At 63.0% G+C, this 20,604-nt stretch overlaps 1 protein-coding gene across 15 annotated transcripts in view; it reads right to left on the bottom strand.

The window, feature by feature from the left end:
* ZFPM1 (zinc finger protein, FOG family member 1) overlaps positions 1-20,604 on the bottom strand; it is a 78,902-nt gene that overhangs the window by 46,022 nt on the left and 12,276 nt on the right. For 2 of the 15 annotated variants that reach the window (XM_054248750.2, XM_054248748.2), the window contains exon 1: positions 8,397-20,580. The exons of 10 other annotated variants lie outside the window; for them this stretch is intronic. In XM_054248750.2, the coding sequence (XP_054104725.2) occupies positions 8,397-8,399 (3 nt within the window). In that variant the 5' untranslated portion in view covers positions 8,400-20,580. Of the gene's footprint in view, positions 1-8,396; positions 20,581-20,604 lie in introns of those variants that run through there. 3 more of the 15 variants (XM_078357968.1, XM_054248747.2, XM_054248746.2) reach the window with 2 other exon arrangements.

The raw sequence follows: 20,604 nt of genomic DNA, 5'->3' as shown, positions 1-20,604 counted from the left end.
TGGCACCACTGCACCACAGCCTGGGTGACGGGGAGCTGCGATGGCACCACTGCACCACTGCACCACAGCCCGGGTGACGGGGAGCTGCGATGGCACCACTGCACCACAGCCCGGGTGACGGGGAGCTGCGATGGCACCACTGCACCACTGCACTGCAGCCTGGGTGATGGGGAGCTGCGATGGCACCACTGCACCACAGCCCGGGTGACGGGGAGCTGCGATGGCACCACTGCACCACTGCACCACAGCCCGGGTGACGGGGAGCTGCGATGGCACCACTGCACCACAGCCCGGGTGACAGGGAGCTGCGATGGCACCACTGCACCACTGCACTGCAGCCTGGGTGACGGGGAGCTGCGATGGCACCACTGCACCACAGCCCGGGTGACGGGGAGCTGCGATGGCACCACTGCACCACTGCACCACAGCCCGGGTGACAGGGAGCTGCGATGGCACCACTGCACCACAGCCTGGGTGACGGGGAGCTGCGATGGCACCACTGCACCACTGCACCACAGCTCGGGTGACGGGGAGCTGCGATGGCACCACTGCACCACAGCCTGGGTGACGGGGAGCTGCGATGGCACCACTGCACCACTGCACCACAGCCCGGGTGACGGGGAGCTGCGATGGCACCACTGCACCACTTCACTGCAGCCTGGGTGACGGGGAGCTGCGATGGCACCACTGCACCGCAGCCCGGGTGACGGACGGAGACCTGTGTCTCAAAAAAAACGACCCGACGAACCTAGATGAACCCCCATCCGCTCCAACAATTCCAAAGCTGCAGGGTCGCCCCACCCTTCCTTCCCTGCCCTGACCCCGACCTCCACTGTGCCCACGGATTCCACTCTTGACAGAGAAGAGTCGCATCCCTGTGTCTCTCTCCCACCTGCTCCCCCCCAGCACCAGGAGACAGGCCCCACCTGCTCTGGCGGCCGTGGAGCAGCGATGGGTCCCTCCCTGTCCCACAGGCCCAGCGTCCATCCAGGCCCTGAGGGTCGCCATCGCTGTGGCCTCTGCCTGGCATCACTGCCAATGCCCCGCCCAGGGGCCTGGTCCCCTCACAGTCATTCCCGTGGTCTGGGAGCTCCCTGGGGGTGATGCCTTCTCCTGGCACAGGCCCTGAACAGAGGCGCCCATAGACTTGTGGAGCGAGCAACCCACCGAGCAGGGCATGGGCGACTACAGTGTCTGGGGTGGAAGTGCCTCAGGGGTTGGGACCCTCACAGACTCATGCATCGGGGTGTGGGCTCCAGGAGCCCCCCTATAGGTGACAAGGCAGACGGAGACAAGGTCACAAGGCCCAAGCACGGGGGTGGCTGCCCCGGACCCCACAGTAGCCGTGGAGCGGCCGAGTGCAGGAGCGCGTGCTGACGTCCGCTGCGGGGCTGCAATGGGTGATGGTGTCCATGGTGTGAACGGAGGACAGACGTGCCCCTCTGCAGCCGGCCTGCCTGCTCCCCAGGCCCCTGGCCCTGCCTCAGCCTGCATGCTGGGACTGCCCCCTCCATACCCATCCTCCACAAGGCCTGACCTGCCCAGCCCTGTACTGTCCTGTGTGAGGCGTGGTGGGGCAGAGCCTCCAATCCCACTCAGGAGTGGGAGGGGCCGTGGCCCTCCTGAGTCCCGACCCCGGGTCCCATAGTTGCTGAGCCCCGCCCAATATCACAGCAGAACGCGAACAAGAAAAGTCTGGGAACCCCGACAGTGCCTGCAAGTTCACGTGTCAGAGGAGCTGGTAAGGCAGAGCGGGCTTCTCGGCGGCGGGGAGTCAGAACGGAAGATACCAGAGGGGAGGCCTAAGCCTTGCCGCCTGCCTCCTGAGGGCTGAGCTCCCCCCTCCCTGGAGGCAAGCCAGCCACAAAGACGGGGAACCGGCCGGCGACTGCGCCTCTGATCTGGCGGTTCCTTGCTTTCCTTGCCTCGTGGCCCCTCTGGGAATCTGAAGCCCAGTGCCTCCTCCCCAGAAAAACACACAGGCACGCACATGCGCCAGCGTCAAGGGCTTCCACTGGATCCCCGGTGCCCTCTTCTAAGGCCCCTAACCCTCTCTGCTTTGCTGGTTTCTCCAGGGAAAGGTAGAAGATGGCGGGGAGATGGGCAGGTCAGAGGCGGAGCCCACTGACACCCAAAACACCTGCCCAGCTGGTAACAAACATGCCATCTGCCAGCATCTGACGCAGGGCGCAGAGGCTGCCTCATGCCCGAGACCCCCAAGATGCGATGGAATGAGAGCTGCTGTGACTGAGTTTCGGGCTGACGTCCGAGGATGCCCCAGCCACACAGGAGGGAGGCGGGAAGGGGCATTTTCCGTGTGTCTGGACTCCAGCCGCCTCTCTGATCATGAGCAGGCTGTGGCTGGCTGACACCATTAAACCAAGCTGCTCCTGGAGGGGCAGATGCCTATTTCTGCGGACACCCGAGGGCAGGTTCGGTTCCAGGGTGCAGGGGTGCGCTGGGTGGCTGAACACTGCCTGGGACGCCCGGGCCGGTGTGGGGACAGTCCGACAACAATCCATGGGTCCCGGCCGAAAACAACGGCAAGTGACAGACGGGCAGCGAGGGAGAAAGACAGAAACACGGGGAGGGGCTGGCACAGCAGATCGGAGGGACAGCGGGACTGGTGCCAGGCCAGCCCCCAAGAAGACAGCTATGGCAGAGGGGGCTGCGTGTTCAAAGACCTGGGTGGGGACGGAGGTGTCGGAGGACGGGGAGGTTGGGGGCCAGGGTGTGCTGGTGGTCAGGGCTTAGGGCAGGCAGGGGCCTGGCCCTGCTGACCTCAGAGGCCACGGGGAGGAGTGGGCCTCATGCTGGGGCGGCTGGGGAGCTGCGGGGTTCTTGACACACCTGCACCTTCCCAGCTCGCAGCCTCTGGGGTTCCCACTGGGACGAGTCCCAGCCTCCTCAGAGCACCTCAGAGCTGTAATTACAGGAGGGGGCTGGGCTCAGACCACACAGGAGCCAGCCCCAGGGAAGAGCTGGCAGCCTCCCATCAAAGCACCCACATGGGCAGGCTCCAGGGCGGGTTGGGCATACCTCTGACCAGCCCACCTCGTGACCCTGGGACAAAAGGCCCGACCTGAGTGCCCTCCCTCAGCATACACCAGGGCAGAGAAGCGGCGGCAGCAACCTCCCCTCACCCCGCCTCTGGGCTTGGCTATGAGCGGGCAGTGCCATCCACAAGGTCAGGAGAAGCTCGGCTGTGCAGGACACTGAGCTTACACAGCCCGGCTCCACGGCTTTCGAGAGGCCTGTGGCTGGCATGGAGCTGGGAGGGGCTGCCCACGAGCTGTGGTCCCTCCTGCTGAGCAGCAATAGGGCCTCAGGGCCTCAGTCACCAGGTCTGGCAAATGGGCTTGAGGCCACCTGCTTTCAGGGACTTTGGGGACCAGAGCCAGGGATGCAGCCCCAGTATGCCCCACCCAGGTGGGTCTCAGACACCCAGGGAGGCCCTGGGCTGGTGATGGGTTCTCCCATTCACAGGAGAACAAAGGCCCCTGCTCCACACACAGGCGTGATGATGAGCGTGGAGAAGCTGCCAGGCTAATTTCAGTCCCAGCACAATTAAAACGGCGCTGATAATGCAGGCACCACCGTCAGCCCACAAATCGGACGTGTGGAGGCAGATGCTGCCCCAGGCCCGCCTGGGCGCCTGAGAGCAGCTGCCTGGTCCCCACCGAGCCCCTGAGTCAGCACTGGTCCTTTCTGTGCCCACCTGGAGTCCCTGGGGCCTGTCCAGGTGGGCGACAGAGCACTTGGACCCCCGCTGGCTAGGGGCATCTGTGAGCCATGGCTGCTCTCTGCTGATTCCCCCCATGCCCGGGGCTAACAAAGACCCCCAAGACTCTCTGGGGACCCTCTCTCTGCCCAGTGATGCCAATAGCGGGAGTAGGCCAATCCATGGCCAGGCAGGCTGACAGCTGCTGTGTCCTTGCTGTGTGACCTCGAGCAAGCCACTGCACTTCTCTGTGCTTAGTGTCCTGGACTACAGATGGAAGCCACAGCAGCTCCCGCCTCAGGAGATGAAACGTGTGGCTGCCCGCACCCTCAGAGCCCCACACAGGCCAGCTGCCCAGTGAACACGAGCTGTGGCTAGCACAGGTCCTGGGAAATGGGGGAGGATGTGCATGGTTAAGACTGGATTGGGCGTGTCCAGTGTCTTACAGACTCCCTCCCTGAACTGCCCGCACCCATGCAGCCCAGTGAGGTCATCTTCCAATTTCATTTCGGACCGGGACGTGGGATCCACTCAGACCTCAGCAGGTAGGGGCGGTCAGGAAAGTGCATGGGGACACGGCGCTCGGAGGAAGGGGGAGAGGACAGTTTGGGGACGTGGTGATGACTGTGGCAGGGTAGAGTGGAGGGGGTAAGCAGGACCCTGGGCGCAGCCGTCTCGGGAATTCCACTCGCCAACCACACCCCAACACCACAGCGGGAAGCTGAGTCCCGCCCACTTCACGGGTGAGTGAACCAAGGCCCAGCAAGGCCGACTCAGCTGTGCTGACCGTGGCCCTGGGGAGGAGGCAGTGGTGGGGGCGGCAGGACAGGAACCTCAGACCTGCACCCAGCACGTGGCCCTTCCCTGAGCCAGACACGGCCTCCATGCCTCCCTCGCCCCAGGACTACCTCCAGGGAGGGTGATGCCAGCCCCGCTGCCTGGCCTGGCAGAGGTCAGTGGCCAAGGCCACACCTGCCTGGCAGTGTCCACGGGCCACGGTGGTGGTCACTGGCGGCCAGGACAGCACTAAGCTCGGCCCCTGCGGTGCTCGGAGCCCCTCGGTTATCACAGCCAGCAGACACCCGCGCGCCCATCCGTCTCCTGCTCATTAAGCCGGACGCCGAAATGGAAATGAAAACATAATAGCTATTTGATTGGGGGCGAGATATTTTGCATATTGGCTCGGCGCTGATAGCGGAATTTCATCAACTCCCTTTTTTCATGCTTTAAAACTGAATTACGGAGCCGGCTCTGTGCAGCGGGATGATCCAAGTCCCCGCACTGACGATTATGGTGGCACCTCCTGGCTTTGATGGCGACGTGCTGGGGGGCTGCTTTGAATGACTGCCTTGCAGAAAAGCCAGAGCCGGTCACTGAGGAGGGGGTGAAATCCCCCAGACTGTGGGCCCCAGGGCCAGGGTGGCCCTGCCAGGTGGGGTGCAGATGGGGTCTGTGGATGAGGAGTGGACCCTGGCTCTGTGCCTTGGGCAAGGCTCCTGACAACCCAGGGCCCCAGCCTGGGAAGCACCCCACCCTGGCTCAGGGTTTGAGACCAGCCTGAGTCCCCAGTGGGTGCCTGCAGGGGACACAGGTGCCTTTGCTGGCCTCTCTGGGGGGTCCTCTCATTCTCAGTCTAGAGGGGAGGAAGTGGAGGTGCAGGTGCCTACCCAGGCCCCCTGTGAGCAGCTGGTGGGGCGGGCGGCCACTGGTGCCCACACTGCCCCTCCCCTACCAGCACCACGACTCTTTCCTTCACTCATTCATGCGCTCCCTCACTCACCCGTCCACTCTCACACTCACTTCCTCCTTGGCTTTTGCTGGCTCCTCTCCCCTTCCTGAGCCCTTGGCATCCCCCACCCTCTTGAGGTGCCGGAAACCCTGCAGTGACCAGCCCCTCCCTTCAAAAAAGTAGAAGGTGCCAGTGTGGCCACCACAGGAAAGAGTCAGAGGTGCCATCCAGGAAGGCTTCCTAGAGGAAGTAGCAAGTGAGTGGCGATACGGATGGGGTGACGAGGAGGCTCCCAGCACCGGGTCCAGGGAAAAGCGCTCCAGGAGGAAGGAACAGCAGGAGGGAGGCTGGGATGGGGCAGGCAGCTGCTCCCTGAGCCTGGTTTCAGGGGATGAAACAGTGAATTGCCAAAGGCTGGAGTTGGGACTCAGCCAGGTGTTGGCAGCGGGCACTGAACGAAGATGTGAGGTTGTCACCGTAGCTGCTGCCACTGTTTCACACTCTGCAGAGAGGTTCCCCATCTTCCCCCTTTGGGGGGTGTGAGTGGGTGAAGGACGGGGCTGGGGGAGGAAATGCTGCGGGGCAGCGTGGTAGGGGAGGGACGGGGAGGGCAGCGTGGTAGGGGAGGGACGGGGAGGGCAGCGTGGTAGGGGAGGGACGGGGAGGGCAGCGTGGTAGGGGAGGGACGGGGAGGGCAGCGTGGTAGGGGAGGGACGGGGAGGGCAGCGTGGTAGGGGAGGGACGGGGAGGGCAGCGTGGTAGGGGAGGGACGGGGAGGGCAGCGTGGTAGGGGAGGGACGGGGAGGGCAGTGTGGTAGGGGAGGGACGGGGAGGGCAGTGTGGTAGGGGAGGGATGGGGGGGCAGGGTCAAGGGGAACAGGTCAGAGCAGAGGATGGGACAGGGAGATGGGAGAGGGGTGGGGCTGGACAGGTAGACCAGCCCCCAGGCTGGCCTCCTGGTATAGCTGGTCCTGGGCAGCAGGTGGAGGGGTCACAGCATTGCCAGGAGAGAGACCCTGGCCTCTGGGTGGCACACAGTGGCCAGATAAGGCCCCGATAACAGAGAAAATAGCAACAGATTCAGACTTTCCCACTGCTGGGCATCGAGCAGCTCAGACCACGGTGGGAACAGAGAGGGGACGGGGACAATCCTGCTTGCCCTGTGGAGGCCACGCTGTGGGAGCACAGGGTGACTGGGGCCCAGCCCGGGTGTGGGGCTGTGGTGAGCCATCGCAGAGGGCCTGGGTCCCCCAAGCTGACCTGAGTTGAGTCTACAGCTCAATCTCTTGGCCAAGTGTCCCCTTCTCTGGTCCCAAGTGAACAGCTGATGCTTCCCAAGCCCCCTCGCCCATTTAGGAGTGTCTCTCATCCAGTGAATCTCGCTGAGCAGGGAAACCGAGGTGCAGGGAGCAGCAGGAGCAGCGCAGTCCCACCATCCAAGTGGGGTCTGCTGGCAACGCCAGCCCAGCACCACCTGCATGGGGCCCTGGCCACGCAGCTGGACTCAGGACTCACCGCCCACACCCTCAGGACCAAGCGTGGTACTCCACGCACCATCTATTGAGCAGCCAGGCTGACTTCCAGGCATAGGGCAGCCGAGGGAGTGGGGGGCAGAGCCTGGGAGAGCCCGGAGCGGATGGCGCCTTCTGTGCCTCCCCACCCACCCCCGGGAGCCCAGGCTGAATACCACCACATCCCTGGAGCCTGGGGTCTCCTGGTGGATGCCTCTTCACATCCACCCATCACCCCGATGTGGCCCAGAGCTGCCACTGCCACATGGGGTCCAGGCCCCTCAGCAAGTCCCCACTTGTTTCCCGTAGGCAGCGTTTACTTGCTTAAACCCACGGGTCCTCAGGGTGGCCCCCAACTCCTTCCCCTGCGGTCCCTGCCTTGAGGCCTCAGTCCTCCCTGCCTCCTCCGCAGGAACCCTCGACCCTCTGTGCAGCTGAGGCCTCCTCATCCCTCTGACGGAGGTTTTTCCCTGGGTCTAGGTCCATCTCCCATGGTCCAGGCCTCCCCTCCAGGGCCCGAACTCAGCCGGAGCCTTGCGTTTATCTGCAGGTCACACTGATTCTCCAGCTGGACTGGGAGGGGCCACGTGTGCCTCCGAGGGCCCAGCCCCGCAGCTCAGTGAGCCCCGCGGAAGCGAGGACCAGCAACCCCGACAGTGCCCCAGGGACAGCTGTGTAGACGCAGACGCTGATGGAGAGGCGATCGGGGGCTGCAGAGAGACCCAGGCTGGAGAGCACGTGCAGCAGCCCCAGCCCGGCCCGCCAGCAGCTCCATCAATTCGGGTCAGCACTCACTGTCAGCCAGGGCAATCGCAACAGCCAACGTCCGTGAGAGTGCGGCTTACCGGAGCAGCGCCCTGACCAGCAGCAGGAGCACGGCTGAACCTCCAGGGTCCCAGAGGGTCGTGGCACACCGAGGACATGGCCTGAGCCCCCAACCTGGGCTGTGCCTTCTGGACCTGGATACCCTCCTGCACTGGTCCTGCCCCTCAACTGTGCCAGTGGGCCCAGGGCAGGGGAGACATGGGGGTTGAGCAGCTCCACCAAGAGGCAGACGGACGGAGCTTGCATACCCCCTGCGACGGGGAGCTCGCTCCTTTCTGAGTCCCAGACCTATCGGTCCCCAGGTCTGTTGTCCCTGCTCTCCCCACAGAGGGCGGCCTCAGGTTGTGAGCTCCCGGAGGGCCGAGGCCACTGAAGCGGCCTCAGAGCCCAACATGTCCTCCTGGCCATTCGTCAGGAGGTGCTGCTGAATGCCAACGTCCCCAGCAGGCCAAGCTTGAGGTGGCTGCTGCCACCACAGTGACCACTGTGCCAGTAACTTAGGCAAGAGCCTCAGACACTCAAATAAGCCCTGAGCAGGGGCCCTGAGCCCTGACTCACAGTCTCCCAGCGAGAGCCTCACAGATATTCAATTGAGATGGAATTCACATACCATCAGCTGCGTCCTCTTTTTCCTTTTCTGTTTTGAGGCGGGGTCTTGCGTTGTTGCCCTGGCTGGAGTGCAGCTGTGCAATCACGGTGAATGGCACCCTCAACCGCCTAGACTTGAGCGATTCTCCTGCCTCAGCCTGCCGAGTAGCTGGGACCATGGGTGCAGCCACCACGCTGCGCTGATCCTTTTTTTCCCTGGGATGAAGCAATCCTTCTGCCTCAGCCTCCCAAAGTGTTGGGAGTACAGGCGTGAGCCACCGCACCCAGCCCTGTCTGGCTTTTAAAGGCAGAAAAGTTTGCTGGAAAATGGATACGGTGGTAACATGCATCCCAAATAAAAGCTGGGGCCCCCCGTGGTCCAGGCTCACGCAGACACGCACTGCGGTGGCCCAAATCCGTGCTAGTTTCCAGAGTATGACAGGAGTCACTGCAAATCTTAATTCTCACGTCAGCCTCCTTCCTGTGCTGACCCCACACCCGGCCCACACGCCTCCTCTGCTCTCCCTCCCCAGCGCCCATGTGAACCGCTTCTCTCCCTCCTTGTCTCCTCTCACGTGGTTCCCTCTATGCCCATTTTCTGACTCCCTCATGGACGGCACGGAAGGCAGGGAAACCGGGCAGGGGGAGACTGGAGCTCCCATTCAGGGCTGTGGGGAAGGTCTCCCTGCAGCAGATGGTGTGGAGAGGGGCCCTGGAGCATGGGTGTGCTCACGTCCAAAACTTCTTCCATCCCTATCATGCTGTGTGTCTAGCGTAAGCGCTGCCCACTGGGGGCTGGGATCTTGCAGCCAGAATTGGTCCCAGGCCAGGAGTGGGGAGCCCTGCGGGCCACCTGCTTAGCTTGACCATCTGGGGCCCTCAAGTGCCCTGCCCAACCCTGCTCCTCTGGGAAAAGCCCCTGGCCCAGGTTGGTCCCCATCGTACGTTCGAGTGGAGTCCAGCTCCCTCCCTTGGTGCCAGCAGCCTGGATTCCACGAGGCACCTGCTATGTGAGCGACGGTCGCCCTGCCTCCCTAGCCACACTTGGCCTTGCAGTTACATACACCCAGCAGCCCCCAACTCTGCACCTCCTCTGCCCAAATACCTCCAATGGCTCTCCAGGGCTTTCAGAGCAAAAGCCAAACCCCTCCGCAGCTCCCGCCTGGTTTCTGAAAATGGCCCTGCCCTGGCTGCCCCCCCGCCACAACTTCTAGCAGGCTCTGCTTGGCCCTCTCCTCACTCTCCCTCCACAGCTCCCATGCTGGCCGCCCCGACACTTGGTGGGCCTCCTTCCCTCCCTTCACCTCTGTTCATGGCCACACCCCAGCATCTAGAATAGTGCCTGGCACACAGTAGGTACTCAGCAAATGCCGATGGGCACAGGACGGGTCAGGGGCCGGAAACAGGCTGGTGGGGTGTGCCTGGCTTGGAGGGGGTGTGGCTAGGTCAACCCGGGCTTCCCCAGCAGGGAGGCTGTGCAGAGATGGGGCCTTGGTTGGTTCCCGGGAGGGGCCTTTGGGTCTCAGCCTGCTCACCCTAGGGTGGGTGAGCCAAGTCCCACCTGTCTGGCCAAAGGTGCCCAGCTGCCTGCCCCTGTGGGGTCTGAGGCCTGGGTGGCTATGGGGGCACCATGAGGAAAGAGATGAGACTCAGGGATCGGGGGCACCAGTACCAGGAGGGGGTCCTGCACCCACACCCGCTCAGCCCCACCACTTCCTCCTGTGGCCAACCCAGTAACCGAGGGGTGGACCTCATGGGCTTAACTACCCCGGGCCCTCGGCCATGCCCAGCCTCTGGCTGCACTGTGTCCAGGCTGAGCAGCCGCCTGCGGGGCTGGGGGTGGGTCCAGGCACTCCGGCATGTGGGCGTCTCAGGCAGTGTCGGCTGCAGGCAGCGCTGGGGCCCCTGTGAGCCCGGCACCTCGTTGGGCAGAGGAGGTAACAGTGGTGGGCAGCAGCCAGCGAGCCTCAGGTGGTCACACAGATAGCACAGACCCGGTGGCCTGCCTGCGCCCTTTTCCCGAGCCCTCCCTGTACCCGGCGTGGTCCGTGGGGTCCTCACGGCCCCGACCCTCTGTCCCTGCTCACAGCCAGGAGAGGGGACCTGGGCTTTCTGAGACCCCAGCTCTCATGCCCTCCTCCTCCACCTCCCTTTCTCCCGGCTGTGCCCCCACCGGGCCCCTGCTCATGTGCAGGGTTACTTGGCTGGGACTGGAATCCAGGTCTATGCAGCTCCTGGGCCCGAGGTCTGGTCTCTCCCCTTGCTGGCCCCAGTTCCCCTTTCTGCCTCCAGGTCATAGGCGGATCACGGCTTGGTGAGGCCCTCCCTGGTCCCACGTCTTCCCTCCCATTGCGTGCACTGCTGCCCTCGCCGTGGTCCCTGAGCAGCTGCCCATCCTCCCCTCTGGCGGCTCCCCAAGGCCTGGGCACTGCTAGGTGCCCACTTCACGGCTGAAACCAGAGCACCCTCAACACCCCAGGGGAGCGTCCACCTTGCCTGTGGTGCAAGGCTGGCACCTGGAAGTCTCCTCCCAGAGCTGTGGCTCCTCCCACAGATCCCCATTGACACAAGTGCACAGCCCTTCACAGGTTATGAAGCTCTGCCGGGTTAAGCACAGGCCTGTAGGGAAACTGAGGGAGACAGCAGCCAGACCAGTCCCTGCCTGGTCCCAGCAGGGGCCTCAGGCCAGCTGCCATTGGAATGGGAACCCCAGCCTGGCAGCTGCTGTATCTGCCGCCACCTCAGGCCAGAGCCAAGTGGAATCTAGGCGGTGCCTGGCTCTGGGTGTAGCGGCCTGCCCAGGTCCTGGTTTACCCATCTGGCCAATGGGTATGGACCCATCATCTTGCAGAGCTGCTGTGAGCAGCAGATGGGAGGCTCTGCAGGAGGCACGGGGCCCCAGGTGCCAGTTCCCGACAGCTCTGGGATTCTGCAGCAGGTGCGGGCAAGTGGGCCCAGACCCGGAGCGAATGAATGTCCTGTGTGTGGGGGGATGGAGGCACCACGGAGGCTCGGACGGTGTTCAGGACGGAGAAGAGTGGGCTGGCGTGGGGGCCTGGCTTCACACGGGCCGGTCACCAGCGCTTCTCAGAGGGTGACCTTTACTGTGACTGAGAAGAGCCCAGGGCAGAGGGCGCTGAAGGCAGAGCCCCCCACCTCGAAGTGGGAAGGGACCCCACATGGCCCAGGAATAGGAAGAGGCGGGTGGTGGGGAGGCAGGGCCTGGAGGTCTCGGAGGAAGCTGGGGTTTTATTCGGGACCCGTGGGAAGCCACCATCAGACACTGAGCAGAATGCCAAAATCTGTCAGGCTGTGTTAGGGTCACTGGGATGTTGGGGGAACCGCGGCCTGGCAGCTGCTGTATCTGCCGCCACCTCCAGGCAGGCCCCCCAGCTTCTGGCCACCTCTTTGGGCTCCCTGGGATCCTCCCCCTGCCCTGAGCCTGCCCCTTCTCTGGGGCTAGAGCCAGTGGGCTGGTCCCCCACCTGTGTCCCCAGGGGCAGCGGCCCGGGTGGAGCAAGGCAGAGAAAGGGAGGTGGAGGAGGAGGGAAGAAAGAGCCGGGCCCTGAGGAAGCCCTGCCCGGCTGATAGGGGAGAGATCGGTTTCAGCCGGAGCCTCGGTCTGCCAAGTCCACATCCTATCGGCTCGGCCTGCGCTTACTCCACATTCATCACCGCTGAACTCGGAAACTTTATCGACGCTGAAGGTTGGCGCCATCTCTGGGCCCGGCCACTCCCGGCCCTCCGATGGGCCTGATAGCCACTGATAGATTACATGAGATTGTTTCACTCTGGAGAACCGATTACCAAACCTCTTGGGGAAGAGCCCAGGGATGGGAGGTGGGTGGGGGGCCGAGGCTGCGTGGGGAAGAGCCGAGGGGGTGCGCCCAGGGATGGGATGTGTGTGGGAGAGCTGAGGCCCCGTGGGGCCATGGGGGGCAAAACCACAGGGTGAGGGTGAGCACGGGGTCAGGCCATATGTGTGGCAGGGTGGCTGAGGCCAGGCATGGGGCTGCAGGCCTGCCAGAGTCCCAGGAGGAGAGGTCACAGCAGGGCCTGAGCATCGGGGCTGGGGGGAACCCCCTCCCCAGATGGATGAGGGCTGATAGATGGGGTGGGGGCCGCGGCTCCCAGAGCCATCACAGTACAGCCTGAGTCAGATGGGTGGAGGCTGCTGGCTCCCTGGAAGGGGGCCCGGTTTCAGCAGGATGGGCCCTGCCAGGAGAGAGGTGGGGCAGCGCCTGGACCCCAGGACGGTGGGACGTCATGGTCCTCCCTAGCGGCTGACCCTCCTCCCATCCTGGAGCCCTCGAGGCCAGGCCTGTGGGTGCGCCTGCACCCTGCCCTCCAGGCCGTTGTGAGAGGGGCCCTCATCAACCTCTGTACAGCTTGGCTGAGGCCAGAGGGGCGGCGGGTGAGCCCATGAGCCCAGGAGATTCAAGGCTTTCATTCACAGAATCCAACTACAGCCCGAGGGTAGGTGGTTCCTGCCACCTCTTCCAGGTGGGCCGTCCCAGGGATTCACCCCAGACCCAGGGGACCCTGGTGTCCAGACCCTCGGACGCTGTTCAGAAAGGAGGAAGTCACGTGCTCTGGCTCCGTTCAGCCTTTCCTCCTTCCAGGGTCCCAGGCAGCAAACAGACAGATCCCACCACATAGCTGCAGAGACCGGGGCTAGCGCTGCGGGGCCTGCCCCCAGACCTCCTGCCCAGCTGGCCCCTGGTTCTGGTGGGGCCCAGGGCTGCGGCGTCCTGGAAGCTTGTGGGGCACTAGAGCTCTGAGCTCCGTGACACAGACCTGCCCCGGGCCTGCTTCCCTGCCTGAAACCGGGCGTTAACACATGAACCTCCAACCCACAGAGCCAGAGCTTCGGATGCCGAGTGGGGCTGGGGCAAGGGCGGGAGCCACGATCAGGCAGAGCCTGTGCTGGCAGGGCGTGGAGTTCTGGGACCCACAGCTGCCGGGTTCCCAGCACCGAGGGCACTTGTATCTCTGAGCTGTATGCTGGAAAGTGTTGATGTGGAAATATGATGTACATTTTACCACAATAAAAAAATACAAAGGTCAGGCTGGGGGTGGTGGCTCACATCTGTAATCCCAGCACTTTGGGAGGCCGAGGCGGGTGGATCACGAGGTCAGGAGTTCGAGACTAGCCTGGCCAACATGGTGAAACCCGGTCTCTGCTAAAAACACAAAAATTAGCTGAGCATGGTGGTGCGCGCCTGTAGTCCCAGCTACTTGGGAGGTTGAGGCAAGAGAATCGCTTGAACCCGGGAGGCAGAGGTTGCAGTGAGCCGAGATTGTGCCACTGCACTCCAGCCTGGGCGACAGGTTGGAGTGTCTGTCTCAAGACAACAGAACAAAACAATTAAATAAAAAGGCAGGAAGTGCCACTCTCTCCGTGCTGTGGGGTGTGCAGCAGGCGCTCTGTGTGCCTCTTCCCTTCCTCCCGGGACCAAGGCACAGACCTGGCACATCCCCGTCTGTGCCCTGAAGGCACCTGCCCTGCCCAACACTGCACCTCGGGCCACTTGCTGGGTGTGGACACTGAGGTCGGGTCTCACTGGGGTCCAGCCCTGCACCTGCACCTCCCTCCCTGAACTGCGGGTCCACGGATGGGGTGGGGTTGCTGGTGGCCATGCGTGGCGGGAACCCAGATGAGGTGACCTGTCTTGAGTGGTCCCTGCTGGGATCTCGGCAGGGAGGCCCAGGCTTCTGGCTCCACTCCCTGCAGCCCACATGGCTCCTGCCCCAGCCCACCCGAGGCTCTTGTGGACCTGCACGTCCTCTCGGGAATAACCTGCTGGAAACGTGGTGCAGAGCCAGGCTGAGCCCCAGGGCCTGAGCGCCCTCCCAGCCCCCAGAAGCCTCACCCCCATTTTATAGAGATGGAGATCGAGCCTAAGTCTCAGTCACAGCCTCAAGTGTCTGTGGTAGATCCAAGGGGACCCTGTAAGTGGCGGGCAGGGACTCATACCCAGGCCACATGGCTTCAGAGCCGGCAGCTGTGACCCTACACTGTGCGTGGGAGCCGCCGTGACCCCTGTCATCTCAGGGCCCTGACCCTACACTGCGCAAGCCACTGCAGCCACGGTCCTCTTGGGGTCCGGACCCCCCAACTGTGCAAGAGTCACTGTAGCCACGGTTCTCGCGGGGCCCTGACCCCACACCGTACACGAGAGCCACTGCAGCCACAGTCCTCTCAGGGCCCTGACCCCACACCGTACACGAGAGCCACTGCAGCCACGGTCCTCTCAGGGCCCTGACCCCACACCGTACACGAGAGCCACTGCAGCCACGGTCCTCTCAGGGCCCTGACCTCCACACCATGCGAGAGCCACTGCAGCCACGGTCTTCTTGGGGCCCTGACCCCACCCTGCACAAGCCACTGCAGCCACGGTCCTCTCAGGGCCCTGACCCCCACACCATGCGAGAGCCACTGCAGCCACGGTCTTCTTGGGGCCCTGACCCCACACTGCGCAAACCACTGCAGCCACGGTCCTCTCGGGGTCTGGACCCCCCAACTGTACAAGAGTCACTGTAGCCACAGTTCTTGCGGGGCCCTGACCCCACACCGTACACGAGAGCCACTGCAGCCACGGTCCTCTCAGGGCCCTGACCCCCATGCCATGCGAGAGCCACTGCAGCCACGGTCTTCTTGGGGCCCTGACCCCACCCTGCACAAGCCACTGCAGCCACGGTCCTCTCAGGGCCCTGACCCCCACACCATGCGAGAGCCACTGCAGCCACGGTCTTCTTGGGGCCCTGACCCCACACTGCGCAAACCACTGCAGCCACGGTCCTCTCGGGGTCTGGACCCCCCAACTGTACAAGAGTCACTGTAGCCACAGTTCTTGCGGGGCCCTGACCCCACACCGTACACGAGAGCCACTGCAGCCACGGTCCTCTCAGGGCCCTGACCCCCACGCCATGCGAGAGCCACTGCAGCCACGGTCTTCTTGGGGCCCTGACCCCCACACTGTGTGCAGGAGCTGCCTCTGCCACAGTCATCTCAGGGCCTAGATGCTACAGCCCGGGCTGGACCCCCTGGCTGCTGGTCTTTGCGAGGGTGGAGGTCACACATGGCTCCAGCCCTGGAGGGTCAGCTGGTTGGGAGCTCAGGGAGTCTTGTTCTTGTCTGAATTCAGAGCACCCATCATGGCCAGTGCAGAGTAAGTGCAGAGGAAAAGCATGGTCCACGCTGGATGCAGGGAGCTGGGGGTGTTCCGGACCCCGAGAGGACCGTGGCTGCAGTGGCTTCTCCGGGCCCTCGCTCCGTCAGAAGGTGGTCTCTGCACAGCCCACTATGTGGCTGTCAAGGACACATGAGGAAGGGAATGCCTGTCCTGGAGGCTGGACCACGCCGGGTCAGGTGCAGGCATCGGAACTGGGCCCTGGGTCAGTGTGTCATGCTGCCTCTCCCGCCCCGGCCTGGATGACCTCATTCCCTGCTCAGAGCTCCCACTGCGCACTGGGCAAGGACGTGTTTTCCCACGCTGCGTCCTCACCTGTCTCTGTGTCACCACCTGGCCCTCCACACCAACAGTCCTTGACAACAGCCTCCCCAGCGGTTCTGCCACAGAGTAGGTCAGACCCCAGGATCAGGGACTCAGGTCCTCCCTCTGTTCACTCTCCCCCATCAGGCTGGGGCTCCGTGAGGTCTCCTGGGCTCCCTGGTCCATGCCCAGCACACAGCAGGCACTCAGCACAGGTTTGGAGACCACAGGGGACACCCGTGGGCATCCAGAGGCCGCCGGTTCCAGCCCATCCAGCAGCCCCATCCCCAGTAAGGACGCACAGAACAGACGGGTAGCCCTGACAGCAAGGGCCCTGGAGGAGCGAGTCACAGCCCCGCCACAGGGACAAGGACCCCGGCTCTCCGCAGGCAATGCCCCCGCTGCCCCCACACTAGAGGGGCCTTTGGCCACGACGATGCTGGCTCTGGAGGCCCTGGCTTTTTCTCAGTTTCCTTTTTCTTTTTTTGAGACAGAGTCTCACTCTGTTGCCAGGGTGGAGTACAGTGGCATGATCTCGGCTCACCGCAACCTCTGCCTTCCAGGTTCAAGCGATTCTCCTGCCTCGGCTTCCTGGGTAGCTGGGATTACAGGCACGCACCACCATGCTCACCTAACTTTTGTATTTTTCGTAGAGATGATATTTCACCATGTTGGCCAGGATGGTCTTGATCTCTTGACCTCATGACCTGCCCGCTTCGGCCTCCCAAAGTGCTGGGATTACAGGCGTGAGCCACAGCACCCGGCCTCGGTTTCTTTTTACTTCGCCTTTGGGGACAGGCCAGGCATGGGGAGCAGATCCAGAAATCAGCTGGGGTATTGAGGGAACACCTGCTAAATGCCCGGAGCTGTCCTGGGGGAGACAGAGCTGCCTGCCTGAGTGCAGGCCCCTCTGCAGACCGAGAGGGCCTCGTGGGGAGACCCCCCCCCCGACGCTGGGCACGCACCTCTGGCTCTCACCACCTGAGACGCACAGCACCCCACACAGGGGGTGGGGCCCTGGCCAAGGTGATGTCTGGCTCTGGTCCGACGGCCCCTCCCTACTTCCTGTCCTCAGATCTCAGCCCAGACTCTTTCCCTCCTCGCCCGCCACCATTTTCCACTTACACATTTTTGACAAACACCCACACCTGTGGCTGATTTGCAGGTGGCCTGGGAGCTGACAGGGCCTCGAGCCAGGTCTTGGGCGGTGGGGCCGACCTCAGACTGGTTTGCCATGCACTGTGGATGCAGAACACAGGCGCACCTTCCCCTGGTGTCCTGAGCCCCCCACAGGCACGGTCTCCTGGCACGTGAATTTTTGACAATGGGAAATCTGGAAGACCTCAGGTTTCCAGACTATGCCACAGCCACAGACAGAGGGAGGACCCCCAGAGGAGCTGCCACCTCAGCCTCACGGTGTGGAAGGGGAAACTGAGGCCCAGGTCTGCAAGGGACTTGCCAAAGAGCCCAGAGATCATCCTAGCAGCCAGACCTACTAGACCCCCTTCCCGTTTTACAGATGGGAAAACTGAGGGTGGGCAAAGGGGTTGGGACTGTCATTCATTAAGTTGGTGTCACATCCCTGGCCAGGCTAGCACTTTAGAAGCCTGGCAGAATGAGGTCTCGGGTGGAAGTCAGTGCAGGGAGAGGGTGGAGCGGTGGAGGCAGCCTGCAGGAGGGTCTGGAGTGGGCCCAGACATGGGGTTGGAGGGAGGCTGGCCGTCCCTGGGCCGTCCCTGCCCATTCATGAACTCACTGTTGCCACCTGGGAGTGGCTACCAGCTCCACCCCCTCCATAACTCCTGGGTCCTGGTCCCCAACTCAGGACACGTGGGTCTGGGCCCTGAGGGTTGGCAGGTCATCCAGAGGCCAGCCTGTCCATCCGCCTGTGCTCAGGCAGCGAGGCCCCTAAAAGGCGGGCCCTTGCAGAGAAGGTGATGGTGGCCGAGGGAGGTGTCCCCTGCCGGGGCAGGGTCCAGGGTGGGAACTATTTCCCCAGGTCAAGGGCAGCCCCAGGAGGAGGCCCCACCCCAACACAGCAGCTCAGCCAATCCCTGGTCCTCACCCCTGCTCATTTGCATACCCCTTTTCCATTGGCTACCAGCAGTCTGGTTAGGCCCGCTGTGCCCCGGCCATGGGGGCGGGGCCTGGGGGGCAGGGCCCTGGGGTATCAGATTCTGGGTGACAGTCCCGGCCCCCAGTCTAGGAGTAGAAAAGAGCTGCCTGGGGGTGGTGGGGGAATTGATTTACAGTGCAGGGTTCCCTGACATCCATTCAGGGATGACTCACAGGCGGACGGTACTGGCCCAAGGTCGCACAGCCAAGAGGCCGGCACAGCTAGGACCTGCCCAAGTCCCGGCCCCTGTCCAAGGCTGGCCTCGTCCCTCCTAGGATTGGGAGGGGTGCTGCTTAGGGCGACTTCTTATCTTTGGCTGCCTTGTCTCAGGGAGGGCTATTTTGGTGCTTTCTTTGCAAAATGATGATGGTGATGATGATGACTTTCAGAGAACTCCGAGCACTCGGCACTCCCTCTAGATCTGGGGGCTCCATGCGTTGGGGGCAGTGGGCTCGCAAGTGCACTGGGGACAGTTGGCACCTGGGTGCGTCGGGGGCAGTGGCTCAATGCACCACATGGGGACAGTGGGCTTGCGGGTGTGTTGGGGGCCATGGGCTCCTGTGGCCATGGCCGTTCGGGTGAGAGGCTGTTCTTGCTTTTGTTCCTGGCCTTTGGGTGGGGTGAGATAAGGGGAAGGGGGGCCGCTCAGCTCGAGCAGGCAGATAGATACCGGTGACAGCACCTCCTCCACAGCACAGCACGCGTCACCCTTTTTATCAAGTTCCCTTTTCTTCTTTTTCGTTGAGGGGTGGTAGGGCAGAAAACACCCCCACCCCCACCTCCCAAAGCCACAGAACTAGGGGGTGGGGGCCTCCCTCTCTCAGGCCCCACCCTGAAGAGCACAGGTCAGCTTAGGGCCCGCTGTGCCCAGCACACCCAGCAGCCAGCCAGAGCCTGTGACTGGAGGGAGGGATCTGAGGTGGCTGTGAGGCCTGGGGTCTAGAGGTCACAGGACAACAGGAGCCGCCGCACACATGTCCTGTAGGGCAGGTCCTGCGGTCTACACCATCAGCTCTTTGAAAGGACTACGAGAGGGGGGCTGGCCCCTCATTTTATAGATAGAGGCCGCAAGGCCCAGAGAACTGAAGTTGCTAGCTTGAGGTCACACAGCAAAGGACGGGCAGCTGGGACCTGAACCAGGGCCTCTCAGCAGGTCACTGGGCAGGGGCTGAACTCCTTCCTTACGAAGCCCTGGACAGGCACAGCTGGGAGGGGTGGGAGACCCCGGGGGGTTGGCCATGGCCTGCAGGGCCCTATTTGACAGATGGGGACACTGAGGACTGAGCCTCTGGGATGTGGAAGAACCAGGGCCATGGGGGCAGCGGCTGTACCCCCTGCTTGTTTGCTGTGGCCCTGGGTCTGGGTGACTGGGGCAACTTTCGGGGTTCACAAGGAGCAGACTCTGGGATCACAGGTCTAGACAAATGTTCTAGGGTGACTCTGTCTGCTGTGTGATGGGACGGGGCCCTGGGTAACTTCACAGGTTATGAGCACACCAGAGCTGTTTGCTGATACGGTGCAGGAAGAATGCTGGCAGGGTTCAGCGGGGGTGGGCTGAGGGCAGAGAGGGCTGGAGAGCTGGCCCCACCTCAGGGACCCTCACCCTGCACGTTTCCCCCCCGTTAATAACACCTCTGTTCCTGGGTTGACTGAGACCTGACCGCACAAGGGCCCTGGATGCTCTGCCCACTTCTGTCCTGTCTCATTCCTCGAAGGCCAAGGAGGCTGGAACTGGGACCATGCCCATGATTCAGGTGAGGAAACTGAGGCCAAGGCGTGTGAAGCCATTTGCCCGGGCTGCTGGCCAGGGGTCGGGATTTACACACCGGTCACTGAGGCTGGCACTCCCGCCCCCACATACACACCCCACTGTGCTGGAAATAGCTGACTTCCTTTTAGAATACTGAGACAAAACCAAACCCAAAAGATAGCAAGAAACCAACTTGTCACCAAAGGAGCCTGTTTTCTGGGGGCAGATGAACCCAAGAAACTAGAGGCAGAGCGTCCCCTCCCACTGCCAGGACGGGCTGTGTGGTCCTCACCTGTCCCTGCCTTCTCTGTGCTTGGCCTTTTCCCTGAATGGGAAGGGTGAGCCCCCTGGGAGGCTTGTCAGCTGCCCCCCCACTGCAAACACCCCAGCACCTCCAGCCAGGATGGAGACTCTAAGCCAGAGGCCAGAGTCCCTTCTGTTCTCCCCATGCTGTGTGACCTTGGGTGAGTTTCTCAACCTGGATGAACCTTCAGTTCTCCGAGGAGAATGAGGTCATAGGTACCCCTCCCAGGGCTGCAGAACACTCCATGCCAGCACTGCCGGGGCTCCGTACAGAGCTGTGGCCTGACCAGGGGCCGCCATCAGGATTATTACAACTGGGGGGGCCCAGAACCACCCAGAAATATCACCGTCCGCACAGCCCCAGCGATCTTGCCTTTGGGATCCCAGAGGGTCTCATTTCTCAAGAGTCACGTAAAAAGTAAAACCCAGGAAGGGGGACAGGGCAACTTGCCCTGTCCCCACTGGGAGCCCAGGGGGCTCCACGAAGGCGTTCTGTCAGCGGGGGAGCGGCCGGGCCATGGCCTCTAGGAGACACGGCAGCTGCCAGGCCTCGGTTTTCCCCTCC

The sequence above is a fragment of the Callithrix jacchus genome, chromosome 20 (genome assembly GCF_049354715.1).
Source record: "Callithrix jacchus isolate 240 chromosome 20, calJac240_pri, whole genome shotgun sequence".
Lineage (NCBI taxonomy): Eukaryota > Metazoa > Chordata > Mammalia > Primates > Cebidae > Callithrix > Callithrix jacchus.
Note: the sequence above shows the minus strand (reverse complement) of the source record. Positions and strands in the feature narration are given on the sequence as shown.